Below are 23,320 nucleotides of genomic sequence, written 5' to 3' on the forward strand. Positions count from 1 at the left end.
TTTGACTCACAAGTGACCTGTTCACTCCTCAGGGCAGCTGAACCAGTCAAATGAGCAGGCATTGAAAGAGGTGTCCTGTTGTTCATTCTGTTAGTATTCATCTGGTCTCACTTGATAAACCAACAGAAACAATTCTTTCTTCCTGATGAATTATTTCTGTACCAGTACAATAAACTCAGCCAAATCAGATGTTAGATGTCCCTGAGCCAGTGCAGAGGACTAGCAGAGACAAGGTGGTAGAAAAAAGATTAATACTGCCTCATTTTGGTGGCTGTGAGCCATTTGGTTGGTCCAGCTGCATTGTCAAGCCTCACCGTGAGGCCCTTATGTTCCCATGAAAGCATTTGAGTGGGCTGACTCTTTTTATATTAGGAATTCAGCCTTACAAGCAACAATGGACACACAGAGCTTGGCAGTTGCAGGCAAAATAAACTTGTAGCTGAACAATGAACTAGCTTTTATAAAAATGGTTGTGAGAGTTTAAACCTTAGAATTAATTAAATAAAAGGGGCATTGCAGCCCCCTTCACTGAAGTGGTGATGCCTTTGCACTGCTTCAGCCATTCTCTTCTGAGTCCTAAACACCCAGGTTGGGTTACATTAATCCTAAGGCTGAAGTTTGAGTACCTGTGGAACAGGTTTGAGTACCTGTGAAACAGTGCTCTTGAAAAGATCCAGCAGTGTGAAACATGAGGTTTCTTATGCTAGAATCCTTACACTAGTAGAGAAACATGCATGTGTATGCTTATGTCATACCTACATACAGGAAAGGATTGTTTTTTACAGTGTTGTACAGTTTAAAGGTCTGTTTATTTGCCTCTATTAATCAAGCATCCATTCAAAGAAGAACATTTTGCATTCTGAATACATTTATTTAATGATAGTTGAATTCCTATTTCATTGGGCCATGTTTGTTATTACATGGCTTTGTAGAATGAAGAGCAAAATAATTTAGGGTAGCTAACATTTTTCATAAGCCATGTGAAGTGACTTTGTTTCTTCAGTGTGCAATCTTTTCAAGTGAGGAGTCAGTTGTGTATCAATTGAATGAAAGTATGTTGGCGACAGTCTTGAGTCTTGATCCAGGTTTCAGAGTCCAAAATGTATTGCCTTAGATTTGGATTTCCTTCCATTGAGTGTGTCCCTCAGGCACAGAGAGCATATTCTTGCATTTCTTGTGCTTTTTTCATTCTTTTCCACCTGTTTGTCTTTAACGCTCTTTTCTGCTTTGTTTGTCTTTGGCTCCAGTTTCTCTGCTGGGAGACAAAGCAGCATAGCTTCAATATAGGAAAACCTTTGTGCCTTGCCAGCTAAAGGCTCTTGTTCAGATTCTATTCCACAGAACACAAATCCCCATGAAACTGGCTTCAGAATAAGACTGCCTTTGCTCTGCAGAGACAGGAACTTCATCATGATTTGTAGTCCTTTGTTAGATTATTAAAGCAATAGTTCTTAGAGTGGCCTACTTAAATAAAGTTTGCAGGTAGTCACAAGTATAAATATTTGTTCTAATGGTTGTAATTGCCATAAGCTTTATGGTTTAAAAAATTACATGTTTTCTGGTAGCTAGTCAGAGCAGATGGGCAGAGACTACATACAGCACCCACTGGTTTATAAATACTCTCCTGTCCTACCCTACACAACTGAAGCCTAAAATGACAGCTACAAAGTGCTCACCAGTCCACACTGAGGTGACATCCATACAGATGGAGGGCCCAGTGCTTTGTGAATCTGCACGGCAAAGCAGGTGTTAACACTGCATTTCTGCCCACAGGAGTTTGCCTGAGCCTTCTATGGCCATTGGAATTCCAAGGGAAAAGCTGATCCTGTACCTAATTCAAACAGCCAGGGTGCAGGACAGCTATGCTGCAGTTAGGGAAGTAGCTAAGTTTATTCACTCCTGCTAAAAGTAGAAGTTTTCACTGTTCCATGTTTTCCTTTTGGGAATGTTCTGACACTCATTAAATCTTGTATGAGCGATTACAGTACCGCTCTGCCCTGTTGGTTAGTTGCATAAGCTCAGGAAAGAATCAAAAAGGTACTAGGAATAGAGTAAGGTATCTTGCAGAACCATGTGGCTGGGAGAGACATTTGAGGGACCACAGGCTATGAGATTACTCTCAGCTGCATCCAAAGCAGGAACATAAGAAACCTGTGACATATTCTGCAATTAAATTACTTTCCTGAATGGTAGAATAAAAATCATAATGTACATACATTAGCTTACACAGTGTGAGATGGGGTGATGATATTAAAAATATATCATTCATTTATTTATTGACTTATATATTTAGTGTTTATTTCTTATTTTTTCTTTTTTTTTTTTTCACTTACACTGTATTTATTTTAGATTAGAATTTCCTGTTAAGTGTGTGGACAGTACTAAGGAGAATAGCATGGCTCAAATTTACAACACAGTTTTACAAACACAGACTTTTTAAACTCTCTGTCCTGGTTTAAGCACCCTTCTTCCTCCAGTTGCCTGTTTCCAGTCGTTTGCAACCCTTCTGTTTTACCAGCACACCTGTTCACAGAGCCACATGACAAGCTGCTGGAGGCTTGGTCTCAATCGAAAACAACTACAACAAACAAAAACCCTTTCCTTCCCCCTCAGCAGACAGTGTCTGGGCAAACAGCTTTGTGTGACAGGGGGGAGATGAGATAATGCCACATAAGATGGTGTTTTTCCTGAAATAAATATTTGTAGTATTGAAGCCTCATTTGGAGCTTTCAAATGCCAGTAAAGCTACTGTGGATGCACTAACTGACCAGACTGAGCCTGCATTGCCAGGGCAGCTAAGCCTGTCTCCTTTCTCAGCCTGTGCTCAACTGTTTTTGCATGATATCCCAGCAGAAACCTATCGCCTTTTATGTTGGCTTAGTTTTCTGCTGACTTAACACAGAAGCAGTTCAGCCCAGAGTCACAAAAACACCAGAGCTGGTGCAGGAAAGGGTGAGCTGGGACAACCAGCAGTGAGAAACCAATCTGTTATGTAGATCCAATTACTTGTGTGACCATGTGCCACAGCCAAGTCAAAAAAAAAAAAAAAAAGAAAAAAAACCCTTTCAAAGTGTTTTTTTAAAATTTATTTTTAAACCTTTTAAACCTTACTTTTTCTCTCTACCCTGCATTGCCTTTTTCTCTGCTAGCTTTTCAGCTGAAATGGCATCGTGCTGTGCCTTTTGAGTAGTGTCATGTAACAGTGATGTAGACAGTCTGCTGTAAAGAAAATATAAATTAAGTTTAACCATTCAGTCCTGTTGTGAACACTCTCTAACTGAAGACATTCCCTGCTTCAGTTTCAGATATCCAAGTGAATCACAGGCCTTCATTAGGTTTTAGATAGCTTAAGCCTTTTAACTCATCTTTTCCTTTCTCTCTTTCGTGAGCCTTGTTGCTATGTGTCAGTAACTCAGCCTTTTTGGTATGAGTTTTGCTACTGAACTTTAAGTGCAATGCTGCAGCTGCCACTGGCTGGTTTACACTTTTTTGTCCTCTCAGCCTCTTAGTGTTTCCCTTCTGGGAAACTATTGCCCCTGGCCCTGCTGTGAGCAAGAGTGGCCCACCGAGGATGGCTGCAGGCAGCTCCTGTATGGGGAGCACCCACACTGAGGCACAACAAATGTGTCCATCATCAAACCTGCCATGTCTCTGGAACTGTAGGTTTTGTGGCTCTCTGAAAAACTGTAGGTTTTGTGGCTTTTCCTGAGTTGTCAGGAAATTATTGCATTATACAAATCAACAGATTACCCTATCCATCTCTTTAATCCCTTTGTGTTCAGCAGAAGAGAGGGGTTATTGCAAATCAGAAGACAAGTAAGGCATGAGTAGATCCTTGGAATCCTAAAGCAAGTTTTTCCCAAGTTTGTTTTTCAGGTTTGGACTTTATGGTTGTCGATTGCTTTCTTTGCTACTCCTGATAAGCATGTCACCGTCGATGCAGAGAGCATGCTGTGCTGGGCAGCTTTGTCCTGATGTGTTTTATCAGGTGACAAGAGGGGAATTTTTGCAAACTGCTGCTGACTTAAGAAAAGTCCACTTTCTGTTTCTTTCTTCAGTTGGTACACTTGATGTAATTAGAAAGAATTTGTAGACTCAGTAAATTTTTATAAGCCAAGTAATTGACTCTTTTTATTGTGTTGGTACTCTGTTGGTTAGAGTAAGCTAATGATGCTAGCTGTTGTATCTCTTCAATACATACAAAGTTTTATTTCAAAGGCTATCCATTTTACATACTCTCAAAGCAGACATTGTTTAACAAGTTTATAAAGCACCTTATAAAAATTGTATGTGTTTAATACACTAAGTGAATAATCTTCAGTAGATATTTTTTTTAATGTCATAAGAGACTTCAATCTATTTTGTGTACTCTTTTTCCAATAAAGCCCAAATACTTCGGCTAAACTTCCTTTGGCGCCACTAGCAATGTGATATTATTACATTTAAATGTCAACTTTAGGGATTTATTTTTAATATTTTTTGCTTGATATCATTAGAAGGGGATTCCATGCAGTGACCCTCCAGAAAGCTTTAATTTTTAAGAATCTGCCCAGCATCTTTCTAGTTTGCATTATTTAATCTCTGACTTCTTCACTCTTACTTTCACAAAAAATCCCAAAATTTAGTGTGATTGCATTCCAGGATGTTGCTCTCTGAACAATGTGGCTGTTCTTGTTAAAGTGTTAAAGCAAGGTTAAGGTTTCACAGTACAGGGTGGTTGAGAGCATTATCAGTGTAGGTGTTGCTTGCCTACTCTGATCTGTGTGTATTACAAACAAGAAGAAGGATGTTCAGAACTTCACAGTATTTTCTCTGACCCCATTCATAGTGCAGCTGCTCAAGCAGCTGTGCTAGGCACAACTGTGACAGTGGGCCAGGGGGAGGGAAGGTGATATTGTGTTAGCTGGTATTGCTGTGAGGCTCTTAAAGTCACGGTCTAATAATACAAGTCTCAGTGGTACCACAAACTGCAAAATAAGGTACCATTACTGCTAGAAGATCCGTGAATCTGTGCTGTTCACTTGTGAGTGGTGGTGCCATTCACATCCACGCTGCTCATTTTATTACTTTCCTCACAGCTGCTAAGGTAAAAGTAAATTCCATTGCTTTCGCTTGTTTAAAGTGGGAACAAAAAAATTGTCTCCTTCTTCATGCTTTTAAAATCTTAGCAAATAAAACAGTCTTGAAATAATTTATTAATTATTATATGAAGTGAGAATCAAATATTTTCTTACGTTTTCATGCATTCAGAGTCCTTGAGAAAGTTCTGACTCCACCTTATTACTGCAGATTTCTACAAATTTTTTCTTCTGCTCCTTAGCATACATTGTAATATAAAGCTTTTCAGAAGAAAGATTGAGTACAAGAGAGCTGTCCTGAATGTTTTTGTGTATAAGGAAGCATTCTAGCATTTACTTCAGTATCATATGTCACTGTATTTCAGAGCTGAATTAATTTGAAATCCTATAAATTATGCAAAGCTGAACTCAAAACTGAAAGTTGGTATTGATCATGAACTATTGAATTATGTCTGACAAATATCACACTTGGCATAAAAAAGCTATGTTTTTCCCAGTCATGAGAGGTGGTGCTATTTTGAAGACAAAGCCTCCTAAATTATGGACTGTCTTGTGAGATTTTACCTTCTTCCTTTAAAAAAAAAATACATCTAAAAAACATGTTGGAAATTAACGTCCTCTTTCCTTGCTATAAAGTATATTTGTAAATGTTTGTTCCCAAATCTGCTGTTTATATCTGGAATTACAAGGGGCAATTTACAGGAATAAAATAACATGTGATTATAAATCATCAGCCTTTTAGCTGAGTTCTGTGCTTTATCTGACAAGCATATCAAGTGATCTCCTTCATAAACTGACTTAGCTCCAGTTTGAAACCAGCTAGGATTTTTAACTCTTGCCATGGCTAATTTGGACTCATTTGATCTGTTTTTTGTAATGCTGTGTTACAACTTAGTCCTCTCTTTGTCAAGTGATAATTTTTAATAATACTGTCTCTAACTATTCAAGCATACATTCTCCATATATGACTGTGATTGATTTAATACTGCTGGGTTCCCAGACTCCTCCCTGATATTTGCAAGTATAAAGTTCCCAAATCATGGGTCAGATTTTTGTCACTTTTCTCCAATGGCAGTAACTCTTTACTGTAAATAGCTTTTATTCTGTTTCTCTTCTTCATAAATCCACAGAAACTTTCCCATGTCAAGCTTTGCTGTTGCCAATAAACTCCATCAGTGCTCCTCAGTCTTTCTGCAGACATGGTTTAACAAATAGTAAATAGTAGCCCTGGGGCTGGTCCTCTCTTCTGTCCCACAGTTCTCCCTTTAATCATGTAGTAATGTTCTTCTGGCCTGGTTAACAGACTCCTATGTATTGCTGTAGCAGGTTCTTTTGTGCCTCATCATTGTTAAGATGTCATATTTTCATCCCTGGAGAAAGCTTTTAATCTAGCATGGCCTCCCTTTGGTAGACAAAGGTTATGTTTCATACTTATTTCAATTTTTTTTTGAGTTATTCTCTTAAAAATCTGTTAGAAAACCATCAAGTCTGTAGTCACTCAGACTTCCCTCCATAGGTTTTGATACTTTTCAGGCACAAGGCACAAGGCACAAAAAAAAAAAAAAAAAAAAAAAAAAAAAAAAAAAAAAAAAAAATTGGAACTTATTTAAGATGTTGATACAAGCATTGTGGTTTGTATTTTTCTTCTTCCAGGATTTTGAAAACTCTGATTCACACTTTATTAAGAGAAATGCATTCAGCTCTTGTGTATTTTCATTTTTAATTCCAATTTCAATATATTACAGTAACCTCACATCATCAGCTTCTGTTTTAATTTGTGGCACTGAAGACCCTTGTAATTTGTTTACATTTCTTTTGCAGGTTCTGACACTTTTTCCCTAGCATAGCAGCTCACTCTCTTTTCCTCTCTTTTAGAGCTTATGTAATTAATAGTGACATTTTCTTCTACTCTAGAAGTTAACACTGCAGGATAGCAAAGCTGTTTATTGGACTGCCTTTCCTCCTAGTGACCAGAAGTTACCACTGTTCTCATGCCAGATGTCATGTGAGAGACTGGACATTTTAATTTGTACATTTAGAGAATTTTGAATTAATTAGTGATTTCAGTATGAAGAAAGGCATTTTAATGATTACATGATAGAAAATAATTAAGAGGCAGCATGGCCTTATCACAGTTATTTTCAGTGGGGTTTTTATTGTTTCGGGGGGGGTGGATGCTGCTCTGTGCCTCAGTGGAAAAGGAATTAAATGGTTTTCTCACAGACTAGGAGCTGTGAAGGGGCACATGTGTGTTGGCTGTGTGCTGAATGAAGTGTCACATACCACTGAGCTGGCTAGGTCACAAACAGAGAACTGGATGTGTGTAGCTTATTTGAGAAATCCATGTTTTCTTCCCTTCATATGGGTTTTCAGAGTAGAATGGAGATGCAGTGAGAGTGTTTGGGATGGGATTGTGTGCCTGGGAGATGTGCTGCAATGATGATGGAGAAACAGGAAGGGCTGTGTGAGTTTTCCTTCTGGCTGCCTGGTAATGAGAGCTGGCTGGCTCCTGAGGAGCTGGTGCCATGAGGAAATCTGTCCTGTCTCTTCCTTCTGGCCCAGTGAAAGACAAGGAGACAAAGCTGCCAAGTCCATCACTTGCCACCAGCAGCACAGGGTCTCTGATGGAGACCTCCTGCTCTGTCACATGGCTGTGGCACTGCAGTGCCTGACAGGAGCCATATATCTTACTCCCAGCTCCATCCTTGACTGGCTTTCTGGCCTTAAGCAAGTAATTTCAGCCTCTATGCCTGCACATATAGTCCCATTCTTCCTGATGTGTTCTTTCAGTTTATGAACTTTCTTGAGGGCAAAAACTGTCTCACCATAGCAAACAGGGAGACGACAAGCACTGCTGTAACAGGAACTTTAAGGTAACAGGGCTTTTGTAGAGCCACAGCAGCTGGCAATATTTAAACATGCATCAGGAATTTACTTACAAGCTGACATGGTATTTTAATGTCCTGTATGCTGACCTCTTCTGCAACATATTAGAGACTAACACAACTCTTTCCTCTGGCAATGATATTCATTAAACTAAATGGAGTGTACAACTGTTAAGGGCTATCCATTATTCTCAGTCTCAGGATAGTTATCCAGATGTAAAAATAGATAGGAAGGATCTGTCATTCATTCAGAAAGTAAAGGCACTGCCCAGTTCCTGATAAATAAAATACCATTCTAATGAGTAGAAACTGATGATAATGCAACTTCTGTTCATTTTCCCTTCCCTTCCCAAGTTAGCTATCTTACCTAGTTTTAAAATTCCCAACACAGAAGAAGCAGTTCCTTTTGTTCTCTTGTTGCCAACTGGTTGTATTGTTTTTATTTATAAGAAGAAAAGAACCAGGTGTTAAAAAAATTGCAAACAGTAAAACATCATGTATGCTAGGAAGTTCTCTTAATTCATCACTTGGCAAAGGAAAAAAAAAAAACAGGCTCCCCAGCTAACAGCGTTACTTTTGCTTAGGGTTATTTGGCAGAAAATCCATCATCCTCTCTCCATTTGTGAGTATTTCATATTGACTTACACCCTTTAGCAAGGGTCAGCAGGGCAGAGTATGCATAAAGAGTTCAATTCCCATTTCAAAGGCTGAATTTTAATTTTAGTGGATGGTTTATTTTTAATGTCAGTTGAAAATGTTAGCTCTTTATTAGATTTTTGTTTGTTTGGTTTACTGACCTTTTGATCCTGAATCCTAATGTTCTTTTTATGCACAACTTGTGTAAGAATTACGTTTCTTCCGATATTTACATCATGTTGGAGAAACCAGTATTTGCTTTTTATTTTCTGACTCTTTCTGAATCTGCAGGCTGAAGTGCTTTGTTTTCTGAAAGCTTTTATAATTAAAATTGTTAGTAATGTACACGTACTAAGGATGCAATGTTTGTTTAGTTATTTACTTTATAAATTCACTTTTGCAATGGCTGACTTAATTTGTCAAGGCTCCAGAGAAGTCAATACAAACGTGGAATGTGAAAAGGCCATAAATATATGTATTTCCATTTTTGATTACGGTAATTATAGTAGGCAAATTTTAATGACACCTAGTACAAATTTACATTTTGCAGAGTTGATTTTCTGTTTTCCACTGGTATTCCATAAGCTCAGGCACACTGAAAGTTCTGTTAACAGGGGTTTCAAAAGCTATTGTTTAAAGCTACATTTTCTTATTCAGGATCAGAACTCTGATACATTTTCTTTTCATCCTGTGCTGCCCTCTCTATGAGCCCAATTAAAATAATGTGGTTTGGGGAAAAGGTTATGTCTTTAGATGTTCCTGGAAGAAAAGTGCAGATGCTAAGGGTTCCAAATATTTTTATTTACAGATGTTTTGTTTTTTCCTCACAAATTAAGTACTCCATGGTAATACAATATAAAAGAAAAACACTGTGATTTCTTTGAAAATATGCTAACTTTAAATTGTTGTTTTGTTTTTTTTTTAGTTTTCGGGCAACAAACTATATGTATTGTTGTATGCTGGGCATTTTACAGAAAATAATTACAGAAAAAATAGTTATTTCTCTTTGGAAACAGAAAGTATGTTTGTTTATGTGTCTGATCTTATCATCTAATTGGATTAGCTTTAAAGAAAAGTTCAAGAATTCATGTCTAGAGATGTAAATTTGTTTCTAAACCATTTTTAAACATGTTAATGAGATTGCAAATAATGCTAGGTTATGTATGGACAGTATGATTTCTTAATGGGAAGAGTGGTGTTCTGGCAAATAGCCAAAGTGCTTTTGAAGGTTGGCTGCTGACAATATTTGAAAGTGTTCAAACGCTGCTCTCTGGTTCTGTAAAGTAATACATTAAAAGAAAATATTAATATCCAAAATGGGGTCAGTTTAATGCCCTGACCTTGTAATTTAATTTTTGAAATTTTACAAAGCTGCTGTTTAATTAATTTGATTTGATTGAGAAAGCAGGTTAGGTTACTACAATAAGAGAAAATGTAGGTTACAGCCTTTTTTTTAAATTTTGGGTGGCCTACCTGTCTTTTACATGGTGGGCCTATTTTTTGGTCTCTTTATTGTTGGCTTTCTATGCTGACAGCTTTATTTAACCTGACAGGCTCAAGCTCTTCAAATTTGCTACCTGCAGGAATAAGGCACATGCTTCTAAATGTTTTCAGCTTGGCACTGGCTGCAAGCCCTGAGTGGGAATGAAGCTTCAGGGACAAGCAGATGCTTTGCATGCATGAGGACACGGTATCTTTGTGCTGCCTCCATCTATGGCATCTCAAACAGAGCTCCCAAGAGACTGAGTAACAGCTTCATAAATCAAGGGTTGCAGGTTCAGCCTGTCCAGAAGCCGATTAGGAATTCAGTGTACGTTTTGGGGCTCTTCACTGTGCAAGGAGCAAGAAAGCACAAAAATGTGGGGGAGGGCTAAAGGATGATAGAGTAGCTAAGATGACAAGATGATGGGCAATTATGAAGAGGAATTTAAAAAAAAATAATTTATAATCTGTAGTAAGAAAGGACAACTAATAATGTAGAAATATTTCAGAAATGGTAATGGGCAGTTTTCAATGGCAATTCTGTTGCCCTGATAACATGAATTGTAGTTAAGTGGATAAATTCAACAAAGACATCAAAGAATTGATTTAGCTATGAGCAGATGCAAGGATTTGTCATGTAAACCAGCAGAATTATGGTTTGGTTTGATTTTGGTTTTAACTACATTTTTAATTCCTACATTCCATGTAGGAAGATGGGATTTGTTGGTGTGTGACCTTAGTACCTTCTCCCTTCGCAGTTTGTAATTCTTTCTGTAAGATAAATTACACATGACATAATTTCATTTAACAGACACAATTATTTTCCAGAGCAATTTTAACCAGCTGAGGTTTTTTTTTTTTTCCTTATCCAAAAATTATAGGGAAAACAGCAAATACATATAAATAAGTTTGTTGCAGATCATCAATCTTACACTTTGAGTAGAGGTTCAAATACCAATTTTGTATATATTATTTTTTAAATGCAGGTGATTGCAGCCAAACTAACACCTACCTGCAAAGGGTATTGGAGAGATTGCATGAAAAGTTTTCATGGTTTCCAAAGTTGCTTCTGCTGCATTTCTCTATGTATGTGGCTATTGCATGAAGTCTGTGCAGCACAGTGGGCTTTACTTGCCTGCTTCTTTTACCCTCCTCTGCTCTTCTGTGGCTTATGCTGCACGTTCTCACTACTATGAATTATTTCCTGTCTCCTAAAATACTACTAACAGTACCTGGTGTTCTCTGTCTCTGTGGAGCGTCTTTTTGTTTATTGATATCTTAAATTTCGTATGTGCTTAATACACACAAATTGCACTCTTTGTAGAATAATTTCCACTCTCACAGAATTCTCCAATAAAGCTCTTGGGGCAGTCTTGCAGTGTAATTTAGAGACTTTGCATCAGATGTTTCACAGGGGCATTTTTACATCAAGACAAACTGCTCATGAAGGGGGATAATACTCTTCTTCCTAGGGATACATAACAGGAGATGCTCTTTCCCATTAATTTCTAAAATATGTAGCTGTGCTGCCAATAATGTTGTTGGTGTCCTCTCCCGGGCCACTCATGCAAGGAAGGCATTCTGTCTCCTAGCAAAGACATAAGTGGGATGACATAAATCCAGAACCTGTTTGTCCTTCCAGGAGAGGGATGCACTACATGAGTACACAGAAAAGACAGTGCCTAAGTCATGGGCAAAATCATTATCACAATATGCAAGTGCTGCCCGGATTACAGAAGGGCAGAGTGGAGAGTGCGTCTCCAAGCGTGTGCCTCGGTGAAGAGTGGGGGAGTTCTGCCGGGGCGAGTAGCTGCGTGCGCTGATGGATGGCTCCGTGCCGGGCGTGCCTCGGGGGTCGCGCAAGTGACAGGAGCATTGATCATCGTGGTTCGGCGGCCCTTTGTTGCGGCCGCCACCGCTCTGCTGTCCATGCACAAATGCCTTTGTCTGTGAGGAGAGCGAGGAGCAGCGCGGGCGCTGGCAGGGAGATTTCCTGGCTCCCCCCTCTCCCAGCCATGCCCAATGTCTGAAGGCAAGCGAGGGCACCCACAGCCCAGCGTGTGCTGGGAGGTGCTGCTTAAATGGATTTTGTGCTTAAATGGAGTTGTGATAGGTTCTGGTGGTAGCTTGTCTGGCTCCAAAAATTCTGTGTTCCTCATTGCTACCTGTAGCATCACCCATTGCCCGATTGTGTTTCTGCTGCCCAGAAAATAGGTCTTCTTCCAGGGCATATGCTGAAGTGGTGGTTTGTCTCAAGAAGAGGGTTCTTTGTACCCCTTCTTTCCTTTTTCACAGAACAGTACAGTATTGGTGCTAAAGCATGTTTTGCTTCATGACCATTTGATGAAATGCTTAGAACTTTTCCAGGGAAGAAATTTTCAGGCTCTCTGCCTGCCCCTTGAAGTTAGTGTTTTCCAGATGCTTGTAACATGAATTCTCAAAGCATGCTCAAAGTCCGTTTAAAGTGGCTTTTTTAAGGGGAGTGTAGAAGGACCCAAAACTTGAGAGCTCAACAGAAAGCAGTTTCACTCTGATGAAAGGTATATTCGTGGCAGGAGCTTCAGCCAACTGGATCTTTTAAAAGTAGAAGTAAATGAAAGTCTGGTAGTGAGATATGCATTGAGTAACATGGTTTAAGTGTGGTGAAATTTATTTTAAGCCCTTAGGGAAATACTGTGGGTACCATAAGTTAATGTACTCCTTGCAGAATTGTAAAAGAATGGCCTTAAATGAAGAGCCATCAGTGCTGCTGTTAATTATTCCTTCCATGCAACTCCAAATAAAGAGGTGGTGAGGTTTTAATTTTGTAATTACCAGAAGACTAATAATTCTTTTGCCAAAGACCATGGTGATCTTTAAAGTATGTAATGTAATTGCCTTATTTCTGTGCCATTAATTGTGCTACAAATGTGGTCATCTGTCTTATGAGCAAAAGTTACTCTGTTGCCTCAAAAAAAATGTGCTATGAATGGTGAGAGGAGGCAACCTGAAATTCACAGTTCTTTTGTTTGAATTTTTCAGGTTAATGTTGTAACAAAAGGAGGCTACAAAAGCAGGGACTGTGTATGTTTGGTTAGTATATTCAGCTATGCATTGCAGTTCATATCAGGGCCCAACACCTGGCCTAAGAGTCACAGATTTTACATGAGTATAGGACACAGAAATTAAAAGAGAGAGTGACTGTAAAACCCAGCAGGCTGAGCAGAGCCATTCAAAGAAACATATAGCCCATAAATCCACTTAGTTTCTATTAGAATGAATAATTTGTGACTTGTAAGACATCTTTTGTTTTTAATCTCTAGTAATAAATGTAAATAATGAGCTCATTACTATAGTGAGCTGCAAGAAAATGTCAAATTTTACATTCAAAGTATTGGAATATGGTTTGACAGGATGGCTAGGGAAGAATTAAGTTTTCCACTGCTGAAATGTATCTTCCTTCCTTCCCTTGCTTCTGCTGCTTGTTTGAACACGTTCAGATACTTGTCTGGTCTTACTTCAACAAATTCAAATATAGGCCAATGGAAAAGCTGGCAATTTTTTTGCACTGTGTTTTTGTATGTTTTTGATTTCTGTTTAGCAAATTGCAAAAGTTTACCTTCCAATTAAATGGATGCCGAAAAAGTCTGGGCAGCAGGGACAGAGCAGGAGAGAAAGGTAGAAGACTTAATAATGAACAAGAATTACCCTTTCAGCAAGTCAGAGTGCTCATTTGGTTCAGCCACGGTGTAAAACCATGCCCTAAATTGGTGGTTTGGAGGCAGGAATCATTGCAGTTGCACTTCCGTATATTTTCAAGATGGGGAAGCAAACAGAGCTGCGGAGATGTGCAGAGCATGTTTTCTGTCACACAGTGCTACTCCTGCCAGCTCCTGGAGTTTTCAGTTTGAGTCCCACACTGAATTTAAAATCCAGCGTCTGCAACATGCATACATAAACAGGCCTTTAACACCCACAAAAAGGAATTGTATCCTTAATTGTCAGAGGATTGCAATTTAAAGAGTTTCTTCACCTGTCTGGCTTGGAGTAAATAAATGAACATTCTGTGCTTCTTTTTTGACTATGGTCTGGGAATGATCTGTATGAGTCATTGTGCATATTCTTTTGTTTAATGTATGGGATGCTCTTGGAAAGTTAACAGCAATTTATATTAAAAATGAGTAACTGTGAGAGGTTATGAGGTAACCTTTAGTTTCTCATTTAAATCTACTCTGCATTTCGATGGTAAAATTAGTCTCTTATGGAAAAATAAATGTTTCTGAGGAAAAGATTGAAATAGCTTGTTATGGAGTCCCAAGGGAACCAGCACTTAAATTAAGTGTATTCCTGGGAGCCAAGTTTCCTATGCAGCCCTTGCTGCCTGCAAGCAGTGACTGTTAACCAAGGCCTGAGACTCAGCCAAAGGAGATAAGTCTCCTTTGAAGGAAGGCAGAATGGATTGCCACATCTGCTGGTTCAGTAAAAAACATGGATTGGGTGTCAACCATCAGAAACCTTTAGTGCCCTGAAGTCAGCAGGGCAAATACCATCCTGGCCTCTTTCTTTAGCAAAAGATGGAAAGTATAGATTACATCCAATTAGCTTATGGTCTGTTAAACTTGGGCAAATACTTTTCCCATTACATTTTTTCTAGACTTCACAACAACTACATAAAATTTTGACAACCAGTGCAAAGTATTTTCTTCATGGCATGGGAAATGTTCAGGCTTAACATATTCATGTGTAGTTTTCTGCTGGACTTTTTGTTCAGCAGTGGTAGCAGTGAGTTCCTGTGTTCCATGACATCTGAGAATGCGTGGAAAGAAAAATGAACAGGAAAACTCCCTCTTTTGGGGGGATGGGGAGGGGGAGAAAAAAGTATTTGTTACATTCCAAAATCAGTCATAATAATGGAAGTTCACATCAAATAATTGCCAGAGTCAGAATGGAGAAACATCTGGTTATTCATCCCTAGCTATACTAACAAAAATATGATATCCTGTTAGAGAAATCACTGATCGTCCTGGTTTATTTTGGCGATAGAGCACCTTGGTATTTTTCACTTAAAAAAGAACATATCAGTACTTTATAGCTAGCATATCTCCAGTTCCAGGTTCACAGTTCATGTGCTTCTGTAACTTTGAGCTCTTCCTTTCCTGAGTTTACCAGCAGACAGCTGCACTAGAACAGTTATGTTTACATGTGGGGAGTAAATGGCAACTTGCATATCAGAGTTTCCATTTCCTTTTACATTGTTCAGGAATCCAGGCTCACAATTCGTCCTCAAGTTTCGCCTCATGTGTGTGCATCTGACTTGGCCCTTTATAGTACAACTGCTTTATTTTGACATTGATTTGTTGATACAAAGGGCTGACTAGGGAAAAGATACTTTCATTAGAAATTACCCTCAGTACACATCAAGTTCAATTGTGGGTGAAATAGCTTTTTGAAAAATATTCTAAACATCACTTTCTGTACGGCTTTTAAGCACTATATCAATGTAAGAGTAATGTGGAACCACTTTATGCAGCTTTAGCAAGATAGATGTATTTTTAGATGGAGAAAAATTAGATTTTGTATTAAGAATGATGGTGAAATCTGATAAGATGCTTAACACAGGACACTGTCTATTTAAGCTATTGTCACATGTAGGTGATTCCCAGATGTCCTTGATAAGGCAGTAATTACATGAAGGAGGTTATGATAATTATAAACAAGAAACAAAACCATGAGAGTGATTTGTTCATTTGCCTTAACCTTGAAGTAGAATTAAAGGCTCCAGTGAAGAGAGTTTGTTCTGACTTTGCACCACCTGGCAGACTTCTCTCTATTGCCTAATTTCACCCCTGTCGGTTTCTCCTTCCTCATTTTCCCCTTACCTAATTTTGATAGTTAGGGTTCTTGCTCTAAAAGAAAACTATGGTTTATTGATGATTTTGGTAGCAGGAGTGGGTGAAATAAATGTCACATAAATGATCTCTAGAAAGACCTGTAGCAATTGTGTGTTGTGTTTTTCCTACTGGCTTTTTGACACAAGACCCAGTTACCCAGATGTGTTAGAATGAGCTGCTTTTGGTCACACTCATGTGGTTATTTTATGACAACAAGTTATTTGACCTTATTTGACCATTTTGATGCAGTTTATTTCTGATATATATGTAAATTAATTGCTAGGTTTGACCTATAGCCCACTCTTAACAGTAATGCAATGGTAGTGGACTGTTGATACATGAAAAGTTTAATTTTATTCCTCATTCCAATGTTCTTTATGATGCTTAGGCTCTAAAACTGAAGTACAAAATCAAACAACACATTTGCACTTTCGGTTTTGTACTTTATATAACCACACAGAACAAGCTTTACTGGCTGAAAATTGCATACAGAAGATAATATTTTAGCACTTGTCCAACTCATCACTGAGTCTTGTCAGTGCAAGGAGGGGATTCAGAAGGCAAAACAAGGCCTGGGACTGTAATAACACTGATCTAGTGTATGTTTGCCATGGAGTTGTGTTCTCAGCCTGGAAGTGCAAATACCTGTGTGTTTTCTGTGAGCTTGCTGAAGGCAAATCATTTACCTCTTTACTTTCATTAAAATTGCATTGGAACTGTGTTTGTGGCCTGGAAATCAAAGCAAGCAATTAACACCATGCTGGTACCTATTACAAACCCCCTACCTGCTTTCAGGGCAGCAGCCCAGGTAGCCATGGTTCATGGAGCTGGGAAATGGTCGCTTGGGATACACAGGATAAACAGGGCAGGGGAGCTGAAGCTGGGCCAAAATATACAGGCAGATAGTAGTGCCTGTGTCATAAACTTTTCTTCAGCTGAAGTACAGCAGACCACAACTACTAAAGTAGTTGTTGCCCAAATTTTATGTGAGTTGACCTGTAATTCTCTTCTATTGACAAACTGTGTATGAGAAATTATTATCAAAATAAATGGACGTGTGTAGTACTTTAATTTTCTGTTGTTACATGTAAAGTGATTAGCCTGCCGTGTACTACTTTCAATTTCAGTTGTTACATTTAAAGTGATTAGCTGGTTTATCTCATGATCATTAAATGTAGAGTAGTTTGAAACTTCCCATTCGTTGTCTGTGTTTTTCATTGACGCTTTCATTTGAAAGCAGGAAACAATCTGAAAGTAATTGTATTAAGTGTTTCAGCACAAAGATTTTAAAATATAATAGCTTGGCATGTTATTCTATCTTCTTAATATTCCTTGGAGGAAATAAAATGGAGTTGCAACTTTCATCCAGGCAGCTTTTCTACTACATCCTGTTTCCTTCCGCACACTGGAGAAAGCACTGACGTTTGTCTCCCTTTCCTCCACTTCCAATGAAAAAATCCCAGTCTCTTATGTTGTGGCACTCACTCCAGTGAACTCTAACACACTATTTGGGTTTAGGCAAATGTGAATTTTTCCCTCCTTGTCAAAGGGAAGATTGCAAGGAATAGAGGAATATGCACAGCCCTGGCTGCCTGGACTGCCCGAAGGCTGGCTGTGCAAGCAGTTGCTGTGGAAGGCTGACATCTCTGCTTTTCTCCCACTGAAAGGCAGACTTGCAGTCCCCCCTTTCTCAGAGGGAAACTGATCCCTGAAAAGGCTTGGCATGAAATGGATTAACTCCCTGGAAACTTTGTTTGGAAATGTTAGGAGACTGCTATGTATATGTGCTGGCGATCTCTGTAAGAGACAAATTATTTTCCCACCCTCTCAAGCACTTGGTAGTTTATCTGTTGTTTATATTAAAGATTGATCGTGGCTATATAGTCCTAATTCAGGGTTCCCATTAATCACCCTATGCCACATAAGAGACTGGAGAAGAAGAATGAGGGTTATTGGAAAACAGAAATGTGATCCCTGACTCTGCTTTTAATGTAACTTATCCTGGCATTAGCTTTGCTCCTATGAATTACTGCATTTGTGTAAACATATATATTTTTTTCCCATGTTTGGTGTGTCTGTTTTTCTCAGGGCTATTTAGAAATAGATGATATAGTTATTATAATGATTGAGGAGAACGTTAATCATGACACTTGCCATGTTACTATTTCAAGAGATCCCTGCTCCCCCCAGCAGGCCCACCCCCTTGTTTGCTACTACTGGCTTCCTCTCCCAGCCCCAGCAGCCATTTCCTCCCTCAGAGCAGATCCAGGCAATTGTTTCAGCCTGTGCAAAATGAAGAAGAGGTGGAAAAGAACCAGTGGGGTTAGGACAAATGCTCAAAGGCTGGGACTTCCTAAAGTGCAGCGGCTGCCAACAGTGAGATGCTTTCTGCCCCAGCAACAGAGCACATCTGTATGTCCTCCTCCTTGACCCCGCTGAAAGCTGCCAATCCTGAAATATTCAATCAGCCCTTTGTGGTCCCTTCCCCTCCTAAGTATGAGAGACAAAACTGCTGGCAAGAGGGAAAGAGAAGGGAATTTACGAGTTTTTACAAGTTCGTTTGGGCTATGAGAACACATTACCAGCCCTGCTTGGAGTCAGGTCCAGAAGCTCTGGAGCAAGCTGTTTTCTTGCCCTGACTTGTCTGCCTGAAAGTCCCTTTGCATCTTTGAGAGCTCTGCATTGAGCCCACCTCTTTAATGTGTTCTAGTGGGTAATCATTGCATCAGTAAATTCTCAACCAATAGGAGATTTAATCCTTTTTTTAATTATTATTTTCTGTGTGCTTGTCTGTGCCTCATAGAAAGAAATTACTTGAATTTTAAAAGAATCAATCAAAAAAAATTTGCTCTGAAGAGGCTGGTATCATTTAATACAGATTACCTTCTCTTTATTTGTAGTTCCACTAAACATACTTTGCCAGGTATATCCTAATTCTGCACAGATTTTTCTCTTGTGTCATGTTACATTCATGTCTGACTTCTTTGGTGCAAAATCCTGTTATTAAATTAGTTATTTAACAGCATATTCAATGCTGAATTATGGCTGTTACTGCTGGTTTGTGTTTATAACTAAACATCCTTTGCACAAAAAACAACGGCTCACCGGAAGTTCTGCAAACCTAGAGAATTTAGATGCATTAATTGTGATGAAAGCACATATTTAGTGAAAACAAAGGAGGAGGAATGATATAGGAAAGTCTTATATCTGAAAATCTGCAATAATTTTACACATAATTGCACAGAAACAGTGGTTTTAGAGGACTAGGTACTTTCTAAAGACTTTGGTTCAAACTCATTTAGATTGCTTGGTTTTCCCCCCTGTAACTACCTTTGATGGCATATTGTACATATAAGAATAAGAGGATTTATTTCTGAGCTGGGAATAGGTTTTTAATCAGACTCAGTAATGTAAATAGACCTCTATTTAAAAGTTCATTCAAAACTGAGTACTGGTGTGTGTTTAAGTACACTATATTCTGAAGTAGAAATATCCTCCAGTGTTTAACCAAAAGCATGTTTAATGTGTGGTTTTGTTTTGTTTTTTTAATGTTTAACAGTAACTGAAGCTGGCTTTGGTGCTGACATTGGGATGGAGAAATTCTTCAACATCAAATGCAGAGCCTCTGGCTTGGTTCCCAGTGTGGTTGTACTTGTTGCTACAGTGAGGGCTTTGAAGATGCATGGAGGTGGGCCAAATGTAAGTTTTTGCACCTTTCTTGGAAAAATCAAATTGTTGCTAATATTTGAAATAAGTAAAATACCTTGATTTAAGAAATATTTGGTGTAGTCTGTGGGGCAGTAATTAGATAACCCTTCTGAGATACCTCATGGTATAGATGTTATCACTAAAGTTAATGCTATCTCTAAAATTAAGCCACAAATGGAAGATGAGGGGCAAAAGAGCTCTGAAGAAGCACTATATCATGCAAAGGAAGGGAAGGTTGTTGCATTAAAAAAAAAATAAATAAATAAAAGGCTGTAAGAGATAGATATTCTTTTCCCTGCCTTTTGAAATAGCATTTGTAAGTGCACTGAAGTCGTCACAGGCTGGGAAATTTGACAGCCGAGGAGGAATGAGAAGAGTTCAAGTTGCAGCATGTGAGTGGAAGTAGAGAACATTGTTAGTGAAGGTTTTGACATTTCTTTCACTCCAGTAATGGGTACCCATTATGTCCTTTTATTTTGCTCAGATTAATTCCCTCGGGGATGCTAAAGTAACTGATGAAATTTTGCAAGTGTTTTCCTGGTGTACCAAGAGTCACCGGTGTTTCATTTTTTGCTGTCTAAGCCACAAAGAGATTTTACAGATTACTGATTGTAGAAATGCTCCCTGAATGTGCAATCAGATCAGACTGTGCTAGCCAAGCAGACAGACACTTAACTCCTAGGAACACTTTCATCTGCCCAGCAGCATGCTGGAGAGTGATGCTGCCAGGGAAATGGTCGCACTGGGGGAAAATACCAGAGCTGTTTCTACAGGCACAAAATTTTAGAAGGCATGGTTTCCCTTGCAGCTAATCTTCTCTAAGAGTTAAAGCTGAGCTACCCTTTTTCAGTCTTTCAGGTTAATATAATGATATAATTTTCTATCATTTTAGTACACTTCTGATTCATGTTTTCTTTATTTTTAATTATACTTCTCCATCCCTATCAAGATAAGTATGTTTTCACATGTGTTATCACTCAATCTAGCAAAAATAGGACTTAAATATATCTTAATAACTCTATTTCTGTCTCACTTGTGTCCTTAGAAGTTTAAACGTTTCATTTATTTACATCACTGAGGCATGTAGAGTACCAGATACTTTTACTGGGAGGTTAACTACAAAAAGGACTAATGCTAGAGATAAAATTGAGTGAATCTGGTGCCTGGGATTGACGTTATGTGCTCCTTGGAGACTCAGTACATCACTCAGTGATCATCCCCGCGATGCATTTTGCATGTATGCCTTGTGCTTTCCAACTAATTACTTGCATGCAGTTCCTTGCCATGGGCAGTAATTAAAGAATCAAAGATGATGTTCTTCTATGTTGCTGTCATTTCTTCAGCTGTTGGAAATTGCTGCCTGTTGTCTTTGCTCTGCTGGTGTGCTGTAACAACATGTAGAATGTGATCCAGCTGCCTCCCCTAGTAGTCTTTTGCAGCTAATTGCTGAGACACTACGTGTGTCTTGCTACCCAAATACAATAGGAGGCGTTACTATTGTTTGTGTGCTGGTGCAACTTGGAGTAAAAAACAAGCTGCAGTCAGGCTGTGATGCTGGGTGCACTGATATGGGTTAAGTGACAGTACAGAAAGCAAGCAAAATTGCACTTCAGGCCCTTTAGGGTTATGACAAGTATCAATTTGTGATGACTTTGCTTGTTTATTATTGCCTGATTCCAGGTAACTGCTGGTGCACCCTTGAAGAAAGAATACACAGAAGAGGTAAGAGGAACTGTTAAAAAACTTTAAAGACGGTTTTGTTTAAAGGAACAAAATAATATGGTGTACAGAGAATCAGAACTTCTTGCTCTGGCCTAGACAGTGTGCAGCCTCAGGTTTGACAGTAGCATGCTCTAAAGCTGACATTTAGTGAACATCTTTAACAGGCACTGCCAACAACTAAAACCATCTCATCCTCCTTCAGCCCCTTTGTGTTACCCCTCTTAGGTGTATGTGTGTGACTGCATGGTGGATTGTAATAACAAGCTGAAATAGCTGAAAAATAACCTTTTTTTAATAGTTTTTCCAGGGCCACTAAGTTTTTCAGACTGATCAATGTACAGGCATTTATAAAGAGCAGTGTGGTGTAGGAGTCAAGGACAGTCCCTGAAATTAAAGATAGCACAACCTCTTCATTAAAAAACAAGTTTAATATGTTTATGCTTCACATTTGGGGTGGAATGTCACTCTTCAAAAAAGAGTGAATTCTATTGGCTTGTTTTCTTTGTCACTTCAGACAAGTTTTTGTCTTCTGCTTGTATGAAGCTAAGGATATCTGCTTTGTTACAGCTAAGACAGGGCCTACAAAGTGTGAGATGAAAGAGTGAATAAGGAAATCCAGTAATGTGCTTGGAATAGTCTATGTATGTGTATATATGAACTCTGCATCTAACACATCTGTATGTCAAACCCCACCCCACTGCTGCAGTCTGTTAATAAACTTTGCAAACAGCACACTAACATCCCTTTCACAATCATGACAAGCAACCAGTCATCAGCTGCACCATCTTCCTGTGTCTCAGAAGAGAGCAATGGGTTCATGTACAAATTTTGGACACTGCTAAGTTACTTAATGGTGTCTGATACTTATTAATTGGAATGAGAATTAATAAGTGCCAGAATACTTTCATCTGGAAGAATTTCACTTTCCTGCAACTGTCATGATCAGCACTGTTTATGTTCACTTAAATTCATGGAAAATTCTTTGGCTGGAGAAGACTATGTATTTTACCATTTTCATTATTTCTTATTTAATTGCACAGAACCTCCAGCTGGTAGCTGATGGCTGCTGTAATCTACAGAAGCAGATTCAAATTACTCAGCTCTTTGGAGTTCCTGTTGTGGTTGCTCTAAACGTCTTCAAGTAAGTCTGTTCTTTCATTACTCTTGTTCAAATTCCTCACTTTTCTTGGTATTTAAATTATTCAATTTGGCATGAACAAAGAAGCTATTTAAGAGTTTCCTTTTTTCATCATGAATATAAAGATATTTAAGTTCTTAGCTTGTTCTTAAGGTTCTAAAACCAACAAAAAATATACACTATTACAATATACTATTATACTGATACAATAGTATACTATTACGATACTGATAATACTATGTTAATTAGCTATAACAATTACAAAATTTTCTTGAAACATGAAAATATATATGCTGCATTTAAATGCATTGTGTATTTGGCACAATTTCTATATATACTTGCGTTACCACTGCTGATGGTAAAATAAGGCTAAGTTTGTAAGGTTGTAACAGAGAACTAATTAAACAAAATAATGAGACAGGACTGTTTGGTTGGCAGAACTGACTCTCCAGCTGAGGTTGATCTGGTGTGTAAGATTGCAAAGGAGTCTGGAGCATTTGATGCTGTACCCTGCAATCACTGGTCGGTTGGTGGTAAAGGAGCAATAAAATTAGCTCAAGCTGTGGAAAAGGCAGCCAATCAAAAAAACAGTTTCAAATATCTCTACAGCTTGGAGGTAAGATTTCTTTTCTTTTTTTTTTTTTTTTTTTAATGAATGCATTTTGCATACAAGTTGGATTTAAAACGAGAAGAATATTGAGAATATTGTAACAAAGTTATCTAAAATACTTGGAAAAGAACTTGTCTTGGTTTAAAATTGTAAAAGCTGGAGATAACAAGCAATCTGTGGCTTGTCTAATC

The 23,320-nt window shown here is 38.5% G+C and overlaps 1 protein-coding gene across 4 annotated transcripts in view; it reads left to right on the top strand.

Moving 5' to 3' along the window:
• The window catches only part of MTHFD1L (methylenetetrahydrofolate dehydrogenase (NADP+ dependent) 1 like), a 143,935-nt gene that overhangs the window by 59,807 nt on the left and 60,808 nt on the right, over positions 1–23,320 (top strand). For all 4 annotated transcript variants that reach the window (XM_021540609.4, XM_085576594.1, XM_085576596.1 and 1 more), the window contains 4 exons: positions 19,511–19,650; positions 21,340–21,381; positions 22,422–22,522; positions 22,958–23,135. In XM_021540609.4, the coding sequence (XP_021396284.4) occupies positions 19,511–19,650; positions 21,340–21,381; positions 22,422–22,522; positions 22,958–23,135 (461 nt within the window). The remainder of the gene's footprint in view (positions 1–19,510; positions 19,651–21,339; positions 21,382–22,421; positions 22,523–22,957; positions 23,136–23,320) is intronic.

Source organism: Lonchura striata, chromosome 3 (genome assembly GCF_050655825.1).
Source record: "Lonchura striata isolate lonStrDom1 chromosome 3, ASM5065582v1, whole genome shotgun sequence".
NCBI classification, from domain to species: domain Eukaryota; kingdom Metazoa; phylum Chordata; class Aves; order Passeriformes; family Estrildidae; genus Lonchura; species Lonchura striata.